The sequence below is a fragment of the Pipistrellus kuhlii genome, unplaced genomic scaffold (genome assembly GCF_014108245.1).
Source record: "Pipistrellus kuhlii isolate mPipKuh1 unplaced genomic scaffold, mPipKuh1.p scaffold_m20_p_2, whole genome shotgun sequence".
NCBI lineage: Eukaryota > Metazoa > Chordata > Mammalia > Chiroptera > Vespertilionidae > Pipistrellus > Pipistrellus kuhlii.
The window spans coordinates 48,772,057-48,789,978 of record NW_023425515.1 but is presented as its reverse complement, the minus strand read 5'-3'; the positions used below and the strand labels follow the sequence as shown (position 1 = coordinate 48,789,978).

Here is a 17,922-nt window from a genome sequence, read left to right as displayed (position 1 = left end):
ATGGCCGGCTAAGTCCGGCTGTGTGTGTCCGAAACCCAGCTCATCACCTCACGCCTCCTACACCCAAAGCCACGTACCTACATGCTTCGTGCTAAGCATGAACCAGCTCTATTTTCTTAACGATGACTACAAGTGTCCAAGAAATCCATGTAATAACAAACCGGAAAGGACTTTTTCAAAAGGGGAGTCAACATTGTTTTTTTGCACTTCATGTCATTAGTTTAGTTATTGCTTAATAACGTTAAGGTTCTTTTTAAAAAAAAGACAACACACTTTAAACTCACTCTCTCGTGCCCTTTTGCATTTAAAGTACACTGGGTGGTGAGGCAGGGAGGTACAGCGAGAAGAGCAAGCCAGGCAAAGGGTCTGAAGCCCGGCGCTCCAAGGCAGCTGTCCTCTCTGAAGTTCCCCAGACCCGAGAAACGGGCGCTCTCCAGCCCACCTCGCAAGGGAGCCTGCCTCGGCAGGGACACCAGAGATGCTGTGTGACCCTTTAGACTTTCTCTACTGTCTCCAGAGCCCAGGGCTGGCTCGTGGGGCAAAGAGGAAAAGACACAAGAAGACCCTTTGTTGAAGAGCTTACACAAAACCTATAGGTTAAGGTGACCAGACGTCCCGCTTTTGGCAAAATCCGGACTCTTTAAAAATGATGCAGGACAAATTGTTCAAAATCGGGACTGTCCCACCAAAAGCGGGACGTCTGGTCACCTTGCCATAGGTACTACCTGCTCAGGTGTGCTACGGCGCAGGTGGGTTCCATTCGGGCCCCTCTCTTCCCTCTGTGGAGGTTTAAGAGTCTCGTGGGCAGTTAAGTGTCCCTTTCCCCTTCCTCCCACGCCCCCAGCTGGGAGCCCCACCCAGGAATACAGGCCTGGGGCATGTTGATGAATTCCAGGCGTGTGGCCGACACTGAGCATCTGGGCCATGGCTGTGTCCAGTCCTGTCCCTTGAGTTGAGGCGGCTGCTGCCTAGCAGGTGTTGCTCTTGGCAGACAGGACCCTTCTGGAAGGACCAGCCACACACAGGAGGGAAGCCAGCCTCACACTATCAGCACCGGCTAATGGTCATGCTGTCTTCATGCCTCTTAGCGCCTCAGGCCCTGGAGAGGCATTCCCCACCCCCACACACTTCCTAGCAATCGCAGCGCCTGGGTGAACGCCATCTCGCGGTGGGGGGCAGGAGGGGGGGGCTGCCTTTTTCACAGTAAAAGAAAAACAACATTCTTAATCCACTCACTTCATTACGCACAAAACCCATCCACAGGACCGTGTTCCTGGAGCGCCCAGGACATTCTTTTCCGGATTCTTCTCAAGAATGCGTTTGGGGCGGAACACTTCGTTTTGTGGAGCTCACAGCTCCGGCCCAGGTACAGGAGGTGACCTGTCGGCTGAGGTGGCAGCTAACAGTGGCAGCCCACAGTGCACGCCGAGACCTGCCCCCGGAGAACCAGCCCCGCGTGGCTCTGGGTCCTGGGGGGAGCAAGATCTGCCTGAGCGCCGGGCACCGGGCCACTCAGTCTGTTGGCTCAGGCGAGCAGGGGGCAGGAGCTCAGAGCTCTCCAGTTAGATGGGAGGCCAGGAGGCCCAGCGCTATCTGGTTCCACGGACAGAATTAAAAAAGCCAACCTTTAGTTGGCATCCGCTGGCTACAACAGCGTCCTCTTTGTATCGCGCTCCTGAGATGAGTGCACTTCAACGACCCCGAGGCCCCACACCTGGCTGGCACTCCCGGCTCCTGCTGTGGACGGGGGCGAGGACTCGTGGAGACCACGGGGCACAGGAGTTCCCACTTAAACCAGTTAGGCTGAGGACTACAGAAGGGTGCGGGTTAGAAACATGCCGAAGAGGGTAGAGGACCTTAAAGCAACGGCCCCCAGGACAGAGGTGTCCCCACTGTGGGTTCCACGGAGCTCGGAGCCCCAGGGCGGGGCCAGTTCTTTACCACTGTCTTCTCCACTTCATCCGGAACTAGGACCTGTCAAAGCGGAACCACCACAGCCCCACAAGCAGCAGCTGCAAACGGCGCTGCACACGCCCCTCGCAGGCCCCCCGCCACAGGCACGATAAGTAAGACACTTGGCGCTCCCTTCCCGCCGGTCCCAAAGTCTCTGGTTCTCCCATGCTGACCTGCATGGGGACCATGTTTCCGGAGGAAGCTGTATAGTGGTACAAAGAGGTGCAAATCACTGGATGAGAGAAAATAAGTTACTTCCCCGGTGAATAAATAGTTCTGAGCAGTGGGCTGAGAGTTCATGCCGAGTTTGAGGGTGAGATCAGGGAAGCAGGGAGAGGTGCAGCATCGGAAGTGGGCAGACTGCCACATGGCTCCAGCCCAGCTCGCTATCCTTCCGTGGGAATCTGCCCGGCTCCCCACGGCACCGGCGTTTCCGGCAATGAACTTGCCAGTTCAGCTCATCCCTCTAACCACGGTCCGCTGTGGAGACTATGCGCGCTGCTTTTCCTTCGGTGGTGAAACGGCAGCTCACACCCGACCTGCGTTCCGCTTAGCGTTTCCACTCCACCGGAGCGGCCTCGGCCTCGGAGATGAAGGTCAGACACCCGGGCAGCACGCTGTGTCCGCAGGGACGAGAAGCATCCTGCCGCCTGTCTCCAGCGCTTCCTTGGGCCTCGATCCGCCCAGGGCACGGGTGTGGCTTGCTGGGCCTCCCTGCAGGTCAGCTGGGTGCCTCCAACTACAACCAAATGGAAGTCATTTTGCCCTGGTCCCGCTTATTTGAAAAAAGTGGGCTTTGGCTGCAAAGGGAAGAAGCAACCTTAACTCCAGGTGTCACCTTGACTAAAAAAAAACAAACTGGAGTCGCACACCTTTCTATTTCTCATTCTGGGGGTTGGCTTGGAGACTGTAGCACGGGAACACCTGGAAACATGAAAATACTGTACACGAACCTACAGCATCTCCAGACCTTAGTGGTATGATCATCACCATCACCCGTTGTTTCGCACACGGTGCTGGGCAGGGAAACAACTAACCAGCCAGTATTTCTGCTATAAATTAGTCACCCAATTGAGGCCCTTGGAAGCATCTGGGGGAACGAGGCCTTCTTTCTGGGAGTCTTGGGGGGGGGGGGGGGAGCCCAAAGGAGACCTGCCTACTCAACTGACTAAAGTGCAAACTAAGGAGACCCTGGTGCTTGCAGTGGTGCCCAATGGGCTGCCCCAGCCGGCGTCCTTCCTGCAGCCAGTGGAGCCGCGGCCGCGCCGAGACCTCCTGGTACTGGCCGTGTGCACATTCACAGTAACAACAAGCGAGCGGCCTGCGGCTCCTCGGTGCCCTTCACTGTGGCCACGCCCTCACACTGTCCCACGCCCTGCCTGCCCCTCCAGCGCGGCCCCACGGCCCCGGGAGCAGCTCAGGCGGGCCCCGTGCAGTCCCTCTGAGCAGCAGCAGTTCCAGCCACAAGCTCAGAGCAATGGGCTCCTCTCTTCTCCCTTAAAAGTAGTCTCTTCTCCTGCTCTCATCACTGATGAAAGACGGGTTGTACTGTCCCGGGAAAATGCAAGAATGCCGAGATCCCGGCAATCCAGTGTAGGCCGGGTAGAGTCCGTTCCGTTCAAGTTCAGGATTCCTTACGCTGGTGGGCTGGAGGCCAGAGAGAAAAGGGAAAAAAAGGTCCATCATTCATGGGTTAAATTTAATACACACTCACACACACACATATATATATATGTATGTATGCCGCATTATAATAAACCTCAGATGGAGGCAGCTAGTACTCAGCAGAGCAAAATCTATCCCGGAAGTCAGGTCCCTCCTCCAGGTCGGCTCTTTATGGAAAAAAAACCTGGATCAAGGACAGTCTAGTGATTTTAGACCAACATAGAAAAAGACCTGGGTTAACGGTTATCTTTACTATGATCCAGATGAGTTATTATGTGATTATTAACTTGACCTTTTAAAAGAGTGTCTTTCTCTGTGGAGCACAACAGCTTTAATCCTCTTTGGGGTTTAGCTGAACTCACTGGGTGAAGGGTCGCCTGACCCTCCCGTCGGAGATGGTGTTAGGCCCCCAGGCAGGAGGCCAACAGCGATTCTTAGGTGTCTCCGACCAGGTCCCAGCTTAGCAGGTTGTGACTACCTGTCTGACGTGCAAAAAGTGCTCCTGGGAATGACAGGTCTGCTCTGAGGAGGCCCTCATGTGGGACCCCTGGGGAGAAGGCTCGCCTGGCAGAAATGAGACATCGCTACGGCACACAGCAAGTCCTGGGATGGCGGTGCGTGGCAGTGCTCACACGGGTGACAGCTTCCTGCCGTGGCCGGGCTCTGCTGTCAGAGTGCTCAGTCTCTTTGAAATGCTGATAGTGTTCATTTAAGTTCTCGACTGTCTCTATGGAAGGCAATTCTTTAGCTAACGCCATGGAAGCACAGCTTGGGTCCTATGACTCCGCAGGCCTGTTTGTTGCCAGGCTGTCACATCACGCTGAGGCTGAGGAGACCCTAGCAAAGGTGGTCTTGGGTGTGAGTGTGTGGTCACCGGTCACTCCTGGGAAGACACTTGCTTAGCTATGGCTTCAGTTATTAGCGCAAAAGAACTTTCCTGACGAACAGAAAACAAAACCAACCCTTTATGCAGAAAGAGCAACAAAACCGTTTGGACCAGGGGGACGTCTGTGCCTGCCTTTATCTTTCCTCCGGGGTCTCCTTGTTCTTCCTCCAGGAGTGGATTTTTTAAGAGCCACGGAAGCAATCTCTTTCGTACCATAAACAAACCTGCCCTTCCCATCCAGAGCCTGAGCCCCCTGGTCAGTCCCCATAGCAACCAGGGGGGTTGTGTTTCTGTCACAGGCCTGCCCGGTGCCGTTAGGTTCCTGCGGAGCCAGGGCACGTGTTTATTGCTACCGCTCCGAATGGGCGTGAGAAGTCACCTGACATCTATTTACTTGTCGGCTTTATGTGTTTGCTTTATGGCTGACGCGGTATAGTGCGAAATGAACTGAGCAGTGCCTGGAAATATGGCATGGACTCCTCGCCACGGGGCAGAAGAAGCAAGGGTTGCAGGGAGTGTCCCGTCATCTGTCCAAGGTACACAGTCCAGGGCGGGGCACAGCAGATTATTAAACACCTACTAAATATAGCTTCGAAACCTCTGGGAAGTGCTGGTGGTGGATGAGGTTATGGTGTCCTCTATTTACCTTTCTCCAACCCCTCGGTTTCGATTACCCAAAGACAGGAAGATAAGTGGGGCAGGCAAGAGATAAAAAGGAAAGGGCCAAAGGTCAAGTGTCATTAAATTCTCTCTCTATCTCTCAGCATCCATGCCTATACCTTAAAAGCAAGGTCCATAACTAGGTGGCTACTGCTACCGTCCCATAAAGGCACTGTGCTCTGTGGAAGCAGCCTTCATATCTCACCGTCAGTTCCAGTCACTAACATGCAAATCGATCATAATCGAACTGAATATTAAATTCTGTCCACAAAGGGCTTAGGCAATCATTCCCTTTCACCTGTAACTAGCTGTACTGCTGTCACTACTGCCAAACAGAACCCCTTTAATTCTCGGACGAGGCGGGAGCCTGAGGTCCCCCTGGACACGGGATACACACCGAGTAATACACGTCCGTCATCTGGAGGAGGTTTTTGGTGCTTCCGTTCTCATGCATCTCAATAGCTTCTCGGCCCCATTCTTGTGACCGAGGGTTCTTGGGGTACTCGGCGTAGGGGGACATTTGGAAATCTCCACTTTTGAAGATGAGTTTGCTTATGTCATTTTTATTCTTTCTGTGGAGTAAAAAAAATATTTGAAAATTTAAATGAGTAAATTTTGAGGAAAAACACACACCCCACAAACAAATATTTGGGAAAGCACCATCCAGCATTTTACAAGGTAAATTAGACCTCAAGCTACCACTATACTGGTATTTCTTTGTAACTGCCCACTCAGGAATGTCATTATCGTTACTGTCTTTAGTATTTGCCCCAAACAAGTAAAAATGCGATTACGTGTAAGAAGGGATGCAAAAACCCTTCCACCTAAGAGGCCCAGGGGGCCATGGGCAGACCTGTCAAGGGAGCTGCCATAGAGCTGACTCAGACCCTCCTGAGGACAGACCGGCACTTCGTTGGGATAGTTGGGAGCCCAGAGTCAGAGGAAAGGCCTTCAGCCCACTGGTTCCCGGCCAGCTGGGGCATCACAATGCACATGGAGCTTCCAGATCTCATGAAGATTCGCCCCCAAAACTTTGCAGGGGCCTGAAACCTCACCCCTGCTGAGGGAGTCTCCTGCCCCCATGCTGCTTAACTTCCCATGCCCAGCTCAAATCGGGACCGGGTAAAAGACAGAGACTTGGCTGACAGCAGCTGCCCTCGCACTACAAGACTTGTTTGAGTTGTCTTGTACCCATGGTGTGGGGAAGTGGGTTTTTGATATCTAAATCCAGCCTACCCCCAGGAATGCTCAGGGCCTACTCAAGAAGGCAAATAAGCCTTTCCCCTAATATTTACACAGTAAAATAAGATTGTTTTAGAGAAATAAATTTGACAGTAAAACAGTAGACAAGTTTTCAGGCTAATTTAAATTGGCTAATTGAAATAAGCAAATATTCTAGAAAAACTAATTGCACTGGACAAAAAACTGTTCCTAAAGTGTTAACTAAAAATTTTATTGGTAGTTCATCTCAGGATAAAATCTCACAACAGGAAATGAACCTAAAGCAGTCATATTATAGTGCAAAAAATTAAAATTTAAAAACTATCAAGACTACATTATAAAATTTTCAAAAGCCTCCTAATATTTAAATCAAAAAAGGTGGAAAGTAGAAGAATATCATGTAAGGAAAAATATCCTGAAAGTAAATTACATCTAGAAAATTTGCACTTTAGAAAATTAATTGTTATGCTATCAGCAAGACACCCACAAAACACACACATGGTGTCAAAACAAGCCAGAGGAAAATCATTTGGGCAAAAAATGAAAAAGGATCCCAAGTCAAATTTATAGAAAATATTCCTTTATTAACTTTTGGTCAAGAATATGTATATTTTCAGAAAACAACTCCGAGACCATGTGGATGCTGGCAATAGAGAGGAATTGACAGGACTACTCCAACCATGAAGACAGAAGAGAAGCAGTCCAGAGATGGAAGACGCTGATGACACCTTGCCATAATGGCAGTCAGTAGCTGTGTATCACTGCAGGTTGCCCAGGACCAAACCAGAGAGGATGGAACCTGCATTACCACCATTTGTCCACCATCCAGAACTGAAATATCATTGCTGATATGTACACATAAGGAACTGTTTGACATTGAAATTGGGTCTCAAAAAAACTGGTGGCCCAGAAAGAAACTCACTACAGACTAATTCATATGCCCTTCAGCATAACAATTATTGCTTATCTCATTTTCGATTCTTATAAATATATTTCCAGTAGGACATGATCTCACTCATCTAGGGGAAATGGTGAACAACATAGACTGATAAACAAGAACAGACCCAGAGATAAGGAGCCATGGGTCAGACTGCTGGACCTCAGAGGGAGGGTGGAGATAAAAGGGAGAGAGCAACCAAAGGACTTAGGTGCACACATCTGAGCCTAACCAGTGGTCAAGGACAATAGGGGGGTGGGGGCATGAGTGGTGGGGGTGGGGGATTAGAATGGGGGGTTGAGGACACATATGTGATACCTTCACCTGTTAACCGGGGAGTTCCCTTTTTAATTACGCAACGTACAACAGGCACATACTCTTTCACTAGGACATGTCAGTACGTCAGACCCGGTGGACGTAATTTCATATTATTTTATTTATTTATTTATACTTAATTAAAATAAATGAAATATATATATTTTTGTTTATTTATATATAAAGCACAAAGGAAAAATACAAAATTACAAACAAATAGAAAAGGATACCAACAAAAAAATGGAAACATCGAATTAAAAAATTATAAATTTTACAAACAATTATAAAGATTACAAAAAATATATACTGTCCGTTTCAGGGCGCAACATATATTTCAAGGACGTATTCATATGTCCTCCTTGTTCCAGATATTGTTTACGTTTGACGTATTTATAAGTCCCACTCGGTTAACAGGTTAATCAATAAAGAAATTAAAAAAATAATACAAAATAAAGTTGACACAAAATCTGAAAACACACACACACACACACAAAAAAAACCCCACAAAACAAACAAACAAACAAACAAACAAACAACCAGGAGCTCTGGGATGGGGTGCCTCTGGCTGGGCGGGGAGATGCGACTTGCTACCCGGGCCACACCTCGCTCCAACAAAGCTGGGACTGGAACAAAGGCCGTCCGAAGCCCTGGCTAGTGTTCTTCTACCACATGAAGCTACTTCGCAAACCATAAAACCAGGATGTCTTGTTTGCAAAACAAAAGCCACCTATTTATACACCTACACATCTCAGGTCAGTGGGTCGGGAAACCCTGGGGCAAGACCTCTGCTTTAGAGAGGTCACTGGGAATTGCTGGAACATGTTCATCACCTGTGTACCAAACATTGTTACCCATATGTACCCTGGACGTTTCTTCCTCCTGTCTCCTTTTCCTATAAGTAAATATTCTTCGGAAAGCACAAAGCAACCTATGACCATAAAAGCAAATGTCCGGTGTGTGGCTTACGTGCGGTGTGGTTCCTCCTGCAAATTCAGAATAAGCCAGCCACTGTGCGGCCCTGGGAGGGTGGGGCCCCTGGTCTCACACAACGGCTTACTTATTCATAACCGGCCTTCCTTTCCAGTCACAAGCAGTCACGGGGCCTTCCCACATGGTTACACTCCCCACACAGGGCACTGAGCACGCAGGAGGCTTATGTCCCCTTGAGCGCCCAGGGTTTCTCTCTCCAGTTCCTAATCTCAGCCCAGAATTTTATTTCACTCATCCTTGTAGACAAAAGGGGCCACATGCTAACTTGACAGGCTCAGGGAAGGCCTGCATGGCAGTTTTGCAAACTCAGGGATCTAAAGTAATCTCAAAGGATGATCTTTGAAATTAAACTTGAACTAAAAGCTGTTATGGTGGGCAGTTACATCCTACGCCGGTATCTTCACTGACATGGTCAACCTTTACCTTAACTGAGCCTATCTGTCTTTTTGCATCTATGATAACATACCCTTGAAATGTCTGGGTGACTTGTAATTTCCCTATTTCTGGACCCCTTGGGGCACAACCTTAATGTGCCTGGGCTCAGGACAGACACCACAAGTTCCCTCATTGTTATGTTAATTATCCCTGCACCCACCTAAGTATGTGTCTATCATTTTACTTTTTATCCAATCCCAGGGGTTTCCCTGCTTTGCTTTCTCCAGCCTCTCTAGGCTATCACCAATGGATTTCATGTAACCCACCTATGTCCCTTTCCTTTGATTGCAATGTATAAATACAGAAGTAACCTGCCATTCTCCAGAGCATTATCTCAATTCATTGAGATTCTGCTTCCCGGCATATGTTGATAGTTTGGCTCAAATAAACTCACAAAAAAATCTTTACAGGCTTCAATGGTTTTTTAACAAACTTTATCTTCGATCATTTGGTGGCAACTTTGTAAGTGACCGGCAAAGGTTGTACCATGAAGCCTGCATCCTGAATGGGTGGTTGTTATGGCAACCTGGCCCCTCAGCCTTACTGAGACAAAGGGGATCTTAAAACGTCCTGCATGTCAGTGGTTAAAAAGAGAACTTGCTCTTTTGGTAGGTTTCCTCCACCAGTTATGTCAGGAGAATTTATTATCATCTAAATCAAAGGTCATGTTTCCTTATCTGAATAGATAATCACAGAGAAGGGGAACCAACTCTGTGCTTTCTCTTCCCTTCCCAGTAGAGGCTCCCAGGAAGCCCAGCGCCTAGCACACGACTGCATCTGCTCATCCCGGGCCTGCTACAACTTCTCTGTGCTCAGGTATCTCAGGTAACCCCTTTCATCTTTGTCTGATTTTCAACTTGTCCATTCAGAGTGTACAATCAGTGGTTGGTAGTATATTCAGCGTTGTATAATCAACATCACAATTTTAGAACAGTTTCATCACCCCAAAGAGAAACCTCATACTCCTTAGCCTTCATTTCTCAATTCTACCCTCTGCCCACCCAGCCCTAGGCAATAACTCATATACTTTCTGTCTCTATTAGATATGCCAATTTGGAACATTTCATATAAATGCAAGAGATGGGTCTTTGAACGCTGTCTTATTTCACTTAGCATAATTTTTTCAAGGCTCATGCTCATTACAGCATCTATCAGTATTTCATTCCTTTTTATGGTTGAACTAGAGGCCTGGTGCATGAATTCGTACACATTGAAAGGAAATTAATTAGAAGAAATATTTTAATATTGCTATTCACCCTTTTTTCTAATAGAAGTGTCAACCAAATTCATGATTGACAATGACAGATAGAAATACACACACACATATATATATATATATATATATATATATATATATATATATATATATATATATATATATATATTAGACCTGCTTTTTGATTTAGCTAAACTTTTTCCAGCCCAGCAAAGCACTCCAACTTTTCTTTCAGGTAACTGTCAGCAACACAGCAGTAAATATCAACATGAAGCAGATTATTGTAGGTCACACAGGGAGAACAAAGGGTGAAATGTTTAACTGCAGCAGTGCTTGACTATGTTCTACACAGTGAGAAAACCTAAAGTCATTTTCAAGGTCCACCGTTTCTTACTTCTTTTCAGTCAGGTCCAGTTTCTAAACTTTCTAAGTCTCCATTTTCTGGCTAATGAAAAGAAAATAGGTCGAAACCGGTTTGGCTCAGCGGTAGAGCATCGGTCTGCGGACTGAAGGGTCCCAGGTTCGTTTCCGGTCAGGGGCATGTACGTTGGTTGCGGGCACATCCCCAGTAGGGAGTGTGCAGGAGGCAGCTGGTCGATGTTTCTCTCTCATCGACGTTTCTAGTTCTCTATCCCTCTCCCTTCCTCTCTGTAAGAAAAATTAATAAAATATATTAAAAAGAAAAAAAGAAAAAGAAAATAAGATTCTACTAATTCTCCTATCTACCTACTCCAGGACTTCTATGAGGATCAAATGAGATGAGGCATGTGAAAACATTTCACAGACATTTGGTTAAACTGTAAAATATTTGCACCTGGCTAGAAAGCAAGTTATGTTCCTGGGCTGAAGAAACTCCAAGGAGGCTAGTGGCTAGGGAGAGGAAGCCAGGCATTACTACGTGATGTCATTACCTAGCACCCACAGCCACCATTTCTGGGCTGGGCTAGGCTGTGGGCCGCATTTTGCGCCATGGGGTCTTGGCTGTGTTGGCTGTGATTTGGTGGAATGTTGCTCTGGGGTGGTGGCAGGGCCTGTGTCCCACTTGGGGGAAGCCAAGTGTTGCTTTGTGGGTGCCAGGTCTGCAGTGCTGTTTCTCTATAAATGGCCAGTGAGCGCCATGGCAGCTTCTGCATTGAGCATCTGCCCCCTACTGGTCAGTGGGCATTATAGCGATTGATTGGATAGTCAGACACTTAGCATATTAACCTTTTATATATAATATATATATTATTCAATTGTATGGATATGTCAAATTTTGCTTATCCATTCATCAGTTGGTGGATACTGGGGTTATTTTCACCTCTTGGCTATTATGAATAATGCTACTATGAACATTCATGTACAATTGTTTCTGTGTGGACATAACTTTTCATTTTTCTTGGTATATACGTAAGGGTAGAAGTACTAGGTCAAATGGCAACACTGTGTCTAATTTTCTGAGGAATGGCCAGACACTTTCAAAGAGGCTACATCGTTTTACTTTTCTACAGCAGAGCATTTGTGTTCTAATTTTTCCATATCCTCATACCAACACTTGTAATTTCCTGGGTTTTAAAAAATATTTTACTGGTTGGTTGATTTTAAAGAGAAGTGCTATCTGAAGACGACCTTGCATTGTTCTTTTTGTACCTTTATCCAACCCTTGAGTTTTGATTACCCAGTCACGTGAGGTAAAGCTGTGCCACTCAGTTATGCATTCACTGGCTCATTCTTGTATGTGTCCTGATTAGGGATCGAACTTGCAACCTTGGTGTATCAAAATAATACTCTAACCAACTGAGCTACCCAGCCAGGGCTCTTTTGTAAAATTAGCCATCAAGTGGGTATGAGATGGTTTTGATTGCATTTCCCTGATGGCTAACGATGCTGAACATCCTTTCATGTGCCTTCTGGACACTGTATATCTTCTCTGAAGAAATGTCTTTTCAGGTCCTTTTCCATTTTAAAATTGGACATTTTAAAATGGTCCATTATGATTTAATGTCTTTTTATTATTGAGTTGTAAGACATCTTTATATATTCTAGACGCAAGTCCCTTATTACACATATGATTTGTTTGTGTAATAAGGGACTCTCTCCCATTCTGTGGTTTGTCCTTTCACTTTCTTGATAGTATTATCTTTTATATCTTTATATATAAAGATAGTATTATCTTTATTATATTATCTTTTAAGCTGAAGGGCTTCAGAACAAGTCTCCCCAGAACATGCCACTTTGGCCTGCAGACAAATTTGAGCTGAAGACAATCAAGGCCCAAAAGACTCAGGAAGAGCTTTTACACCTCCCTTTAACTGCCTAAAAGGATTTTGATGGAGGGCTTGTCCCAGAGAGAGAGCTATCACACCGGAGATCACTACAAAGAGTGTGGGCTGGGTGTGGGAAGCTGAAGGGGAGCTCACAGGGCCTGTTTGCTCCAAGGCCCCTCTGTGCCCCACTGTCTCTGCATCCCGTTGTCTCTGCATGGCATGGCGAACGTTGGTTTCTCCATCTTCCTGTAAACCACCTTCCTCGCCTTTGGAAGTCCTAGGCCCTGCCCCTTCTCTTAGCTCAGGATGGAATATAAGCCTCAACTGTCTGACTGCCTGTGGGTCTCACCTTTTTATGTACCACCACCCACCTCCTATACACATAATTAAATGTTTTTATCCCATTAAACTGTCTTATGTTAATTTGATTAACAGACCACTGAACCTAAAAGGGTAGAAAAAAATTCTGTCCCATAAAGTCCTATTCGCTGTCTTTTCTTTCCTCCAATGGCACTATACCTATCATGAATTTCCCTTTCTGCTTTTTTTAGTGGTTCAGTCATATATTACCATTTGATGTTGCAAACCACCCCGAACATTCCCGAAGAGTAAAAAAACATACAAAGGAACAGAATTAGAGTGTGAATGCCATCACTCACCGGCAGCAGGTGACAATCAGTGCAATGCCCAGGATCAGCAGAAGCCCGCCTCCTGCTGCTGCAATCACCACGGTGATAAGCTGGTAGGCTAAACAGGTTTAAAAGAAAAAGACTGGTAAGAGGTCACGAATGAAGAAACGAATACACAAGTATGATTCTCCTCCTGACCCCACAGTGACCTCACCTTTCACTTCCTGGGCCCCCCAGCAAGGGCTCCTCAGGGTTAGCCGTACATTTTCTAGGTTAGAGGGCAGCAGAATTTGCCACCCCAAAAATATGCCTCTTTGGCATATGGGTTATTTCTGAGAAATTGCAGACATAGGAGAAGCTCTGAAAACAGAGCATCATTTGTAAGGGAGAGTGACATTAGAAAGCCCGCCTGCACCAGGAATAGAGCTATTTAGCAGGGAGAACTTTTTCAGCAGAGAGATTGTCCTACCTGGCAGGGAAGCCATTGTCTGCCAGACATTTCCTCTTCTCACCCTCCCATGACTTGCCTTCCCCACTCTGCAGCCCCAGGGCCCTGGTCCCTTAGCTCAGGAGAGTGTATTAGCCTCAATGATCGGCTGCCTTTGGAGTCTTATCTTGTGCCTTTGGAGTCTCATCCCATGGGCACATATGAAATTAAATCTTGGTCACTGGGTAACACACTTTATTATGGTGATGTTTGGGGGTGTCAGCCAAGAATGTAGAAGGGTAGAGGAAAAGTTATTTTTCTCCCCTACACTGTGTTCACTCAAGTCCCTCTTCCTCAGCCACTCCTGGAATGGCTCCCAAAGTGCCTGCAGACCAGCCCTGCGGACATTTTTACCAATCCATGGTACAAAGAGAAAAATGAAGGAGATAGATGAATTTTTCAAAAACTTAATCTACCTCGTTTTAACCATTGTTTGTAAAATTGGTTTCTAAACACTAATGGAGAAAATATAGAATCTTTTCTTGGCTACTTCCCATCCTTTGGTACTGTTCCTTAGATTTTTAAAAAAATGTATAGTGACAGTAAATATAAAAATTCCTAATTTGGTTTTAGGTTTTTAATTACTAAAATAAAAAGGAGGTGACCCTAGGTTAGACTCTCTACTTTTATAAGAAATATTACTGCCCTGGCCGGTTTGGCTCAGTGGATAGAGCGTCGGCCTGGGGACTGAAGGTCCCGGTTCGATTCTGGCCAAGGGCACATGCCCAGGTTGCGGCTCAGTCCCCAGTGGGGGGCATGTGGGAGGCAGCCAGTCAATGATTCTCTCTCATCACTGATGTTTCTAACTCTTTCTCCCCCTTCCTCTCTCAAATCAATAAAAATTTATTTAAAAAAAAAAAAAAGAAAATAAAAAGAAATATTACTGGCCAGTTAAGACCAGAGCTGGGAACCACTACATATACCGTGCTAGGCACTGAGTTGTTTCCTCAGTAGATACAAATGGAATTTAACTACCAAAAATTAGCAGTCACATACGCAGGTACATATCACACATAATAATATTAATTTTTAATCCATAAATTTTATACCTGTGCATTTTTTTTGAAAAATCATATTTTAGTAAAGCTTATTATTTATTTATTTATTTATTTTAAAGATCTGTGACTTTAAAAAAATATTTTTATTGATTTTTTACAGAGCAGAAGGGAGAGGGATAGAGAGTTAGAAATATTGATGAGAGAAAACATCCATCAGCTGCCTCCTGCACACCCCCCACTGGGGATGTGCCCACAACAAAGGTACATGCCCTTGACCGGAATGGAACCTGGGACCCTTCTGTCTGCAGGCCGATGCTCTATCCACTGAGCCAAACTAGTCAGGGCTAGTAAAGCTTATTAAGTAATGATTTTTAAAAAAATTAATCCTCACCCAAGGATATTTTTTTTTCATTTCTTTTTTTTAGAATGAGTGGAAGGAAGGGAGGTGAGAGGGGAAGGGAGAGAGAGAAACACCAATGTGAGAGAGACACATCGATTAGTTGCCTCCTATACATGCTCTGACTGGTTGGGAATCAAACCTGCAACCCAGGTATGTGTCCTAAACCAGAAATTGAATCCACACCCTTCAGTGCATGGCTGGCACTCTAACCACTGGAACACCACCAGCCAGTGCCAGATAGCTTTTTCCTTTGTTGTGGAAATAAAAATAAAATTTTGTTCTGAGGTTCTACGGTTCAGATGTAAAAGAGACTGATAGCCACGTTTCCAGTAGTAAAATAAGATGGAACCATGTCTCCCTGCCTTCAGGAAAATGCACGGAGCTGAGAGGGAGCTGACTGTGAGACAAAAGCAAACGTGTGCTAAGCAACCATTTGCCTACCCTTTATTTGAATAAACAGCACAGAAACGTGGTTATCTTGGAGACCATGAGTACTAAGATGTACAGAAAACAAAGCTAAACCTTGGAGTGAGGTCAATCCCTCCCTCACCTCCCCAAACATGTATTCAAACTTTCACTTCTAACAAACGTGAAGACAAAAGACAAATCTTGATTTTCAACTCTTTCTCATCACCAGTACCACACCCTGAGCTACAGTCAACTCCTGATTAGACAACGGAACCGCCTCCCAACATACCTTCCTGCACCATCTTGGCCCCTCATTTCAAAACACAAACCTGATTGCGCTCTGTCCCTGCTTTAGCAAACCTACAGTGAAACAAACGGACAAACCAACCTACAGTGGCCCTCTGTTTTCAAAGACCAAAGTCTGGCTCCGCTCACCCCTCGGCACCAGATTGAAAACCTCTCACTCCAGCAAAGCACGCAGGCGCTCAGTTTAGAGGCGGCCTCACAGGGGGCCGCAGCTGTGGCAGGTTCCCCTCGAAAACAAGCGGTTTGTCTCAGCAGAGACAGACTCAGAAGCACTGTGCCCAGTGTTTCTCAAACCACCTGTGGCCCAGGACCTGTCTTTCTTTGCTTGTGCATTTTTATATCATTTTTAAGTAAAGAAAATAAAGTCTTTACAGGCACCAGCTTTCATGCATTTCCCTTTCTCCTTTTTTTTTTTTTTTTTTTAATTAGTTGGCCTGCAAATTCTTATTTTGTATTGATTTTACAGAGAGGAAGGTGGAGAGAGAGAAACTTTAATGTGTGAGTGAGAAACATCCATCGGTCGCCCCCTGTATGCTCCCAGGTCAGGAATCCAACCTGGCCACCTTTTGGTTCATGGGACGATGCTCACCCAACTAAGCCCTGGCCAGGGCGCTTTCGCCTTTTTTTTTTTTTTTTAAGGAGTCTACTGTGGAGTGACTTTGTAAAATACAATAATACTATTTTCTAAAAGGATCCCATGCCGAAACCGGTTTGGCTCAGTGAATAGAGCATCGGCCTGTGGACTGAAAGGTCCCAGGTTCGATACCGATCAAGGGCATGTACCCTGGTTGCAGGCACATCCCCAGTAGGGGGTGTGCAAGAGGCAGCTGATAGATGTTTCTCTCTCATGGATGTTTCTAACTTTCTATCCCTCTCTCTTCCTCTCTGTAAAATATCAATAAAATATATTTTAAACAAACAAATAAATAAATAAATAAATAAAACAAAAGGACCCCATGGCTGGGTGTCACAGCGTGTCAAATTAACATCCATGTTTCTAAGTTTAACGTAAATGTTTCTACGTGTTTCCTCTCAATTTTTGTGTTATCTTGTGTATCTTGTTGCAGCCCCATAACAGCTCGCAGACCACATTTTGAGGGGCACTGGTATGCCTTCATGCTCCTGAGACTTTCCTGAGGGTGTGAACCGCCCAGAGGCTGTGCAAACTCAGGCGGTCCCCACCTGAAGAGGCTTGGTCCCGCAGGTCTGGGCCTGGGCCGAGAAGAGAAGTTGTACTTCCAGCAAGCTCCGGGGGCACAGTGATGCTGCCGGCCTGCAGACCAGACCTTGAGTAGCATTGGCTTAGATTACACAGGAGAGGAATCTTAGACTGCACCTGAGCAGTGAGAAAGAGCTGGGAGGGAATTTACCAAGACACTCATGGAAGGTAGGGCTGCCTCGAGTACTTTACTTTCTTCTTTGGGGTTTTCTGTATATCCCAGATTTAAAAAAAAATAAAAAATTTTTTTTATTGATTTCAGAGAGGAAGGGGGAGGGAGGGAGAGATAGAAACAATGATAAGAGAGAATCATTGATGGGCTACTTCCTGCACACTCCCTACCGGGAATTGAGCCTACCACCTAGGTACATGCCCTTGATTGAAATCAAACCTGGGACCCTTCAGTCTGCAAGCCAATGCTCTATCCACTGAGCCAAACCAGGTAGGGCTGTCCCAGATTTCATTCATATGTGTACACACACACACACACACACACACACACTCATAACCTTCTCTAAATGTAGAAATTGTGTGTAACTACATATACGTAATTTATTTCATACACATATATACTTTTTTAAAGAGTACGTTTGATGTTCTTTGGCAGCCATATCAACGGAAACTTGTAATAAGTTTATGGACAATACAACCCACAGTTCTTTTTTCTCATTCCAGCTGTGAAGTCAGTTCATGAACTATGTGATTCTTTGGACTCCAGTACTGACTTTGGATTTATTATGAGGCCACGTGATGATGTACAAGTGCATGGGGTTTGAATCAACATCACCTGTAATGTTCCTCAGTTCCATGCGGTGACTAATTAAGGTGAGAGAAGGCAGCGGGTGTCGGCTTACGTCTGTTTGTCTTATCCTTTCCACTTTGAGATCTCCAGAAAGGACTTGGAATTCTCAGTCTTTCTTTCTTTTTTAATTGATATGTTTTAGTGAGAGG

At 45.9% G+C, this 17,922-nt stretch overlaps 1 protein-coding gene and 1 long non-coding RNA gene across 2 annotated transcripts in view; one reads left to right on the top strand and one right to left on the bottom strand.

Moving 5' to 3' along the window:
- Nucleotides 1-450: 450 nt before the first annotated feature.
- On the top strand, nt 451-779 carry LOC118724143. The gene is made up of 2 exons (XR_004989493.2): nt 451-596; nt 719-779. It is a non-coding gene; the product is annotated as an uncharacterized LOC118724143 (long non-coding RNA).
- Nucleotides 780-921: 142 nt separating this feature from the next.
- The window catches only part of HEG1 (heart development protein with EGF like domains 1), a 64,833-nt gene continuing 47,832 nt past the window's right edge, over nt 922-17,922 (bottom strand). Inside the window, exons 15-17 of the mRNA XM_036447031.2 lie at nt 13,184-13,271; nt 5,562-5,736; nt 922-3,600 (exon numbers count right to left, since the gene is read on the bottom strand). Of these exons, the coding sequence (XP_036302924.1) occupies nt 3,451-3,600; nt 5,562-5,736; nt 13,184-13,271 (413 nt within the window). The 3' untranslated portion in view covers nt 922-3,450. The remainder of the gene's footprint in view (nt 3,601-5,561; nt 5,737-13,183; nt 13,272-17,922) is intronic.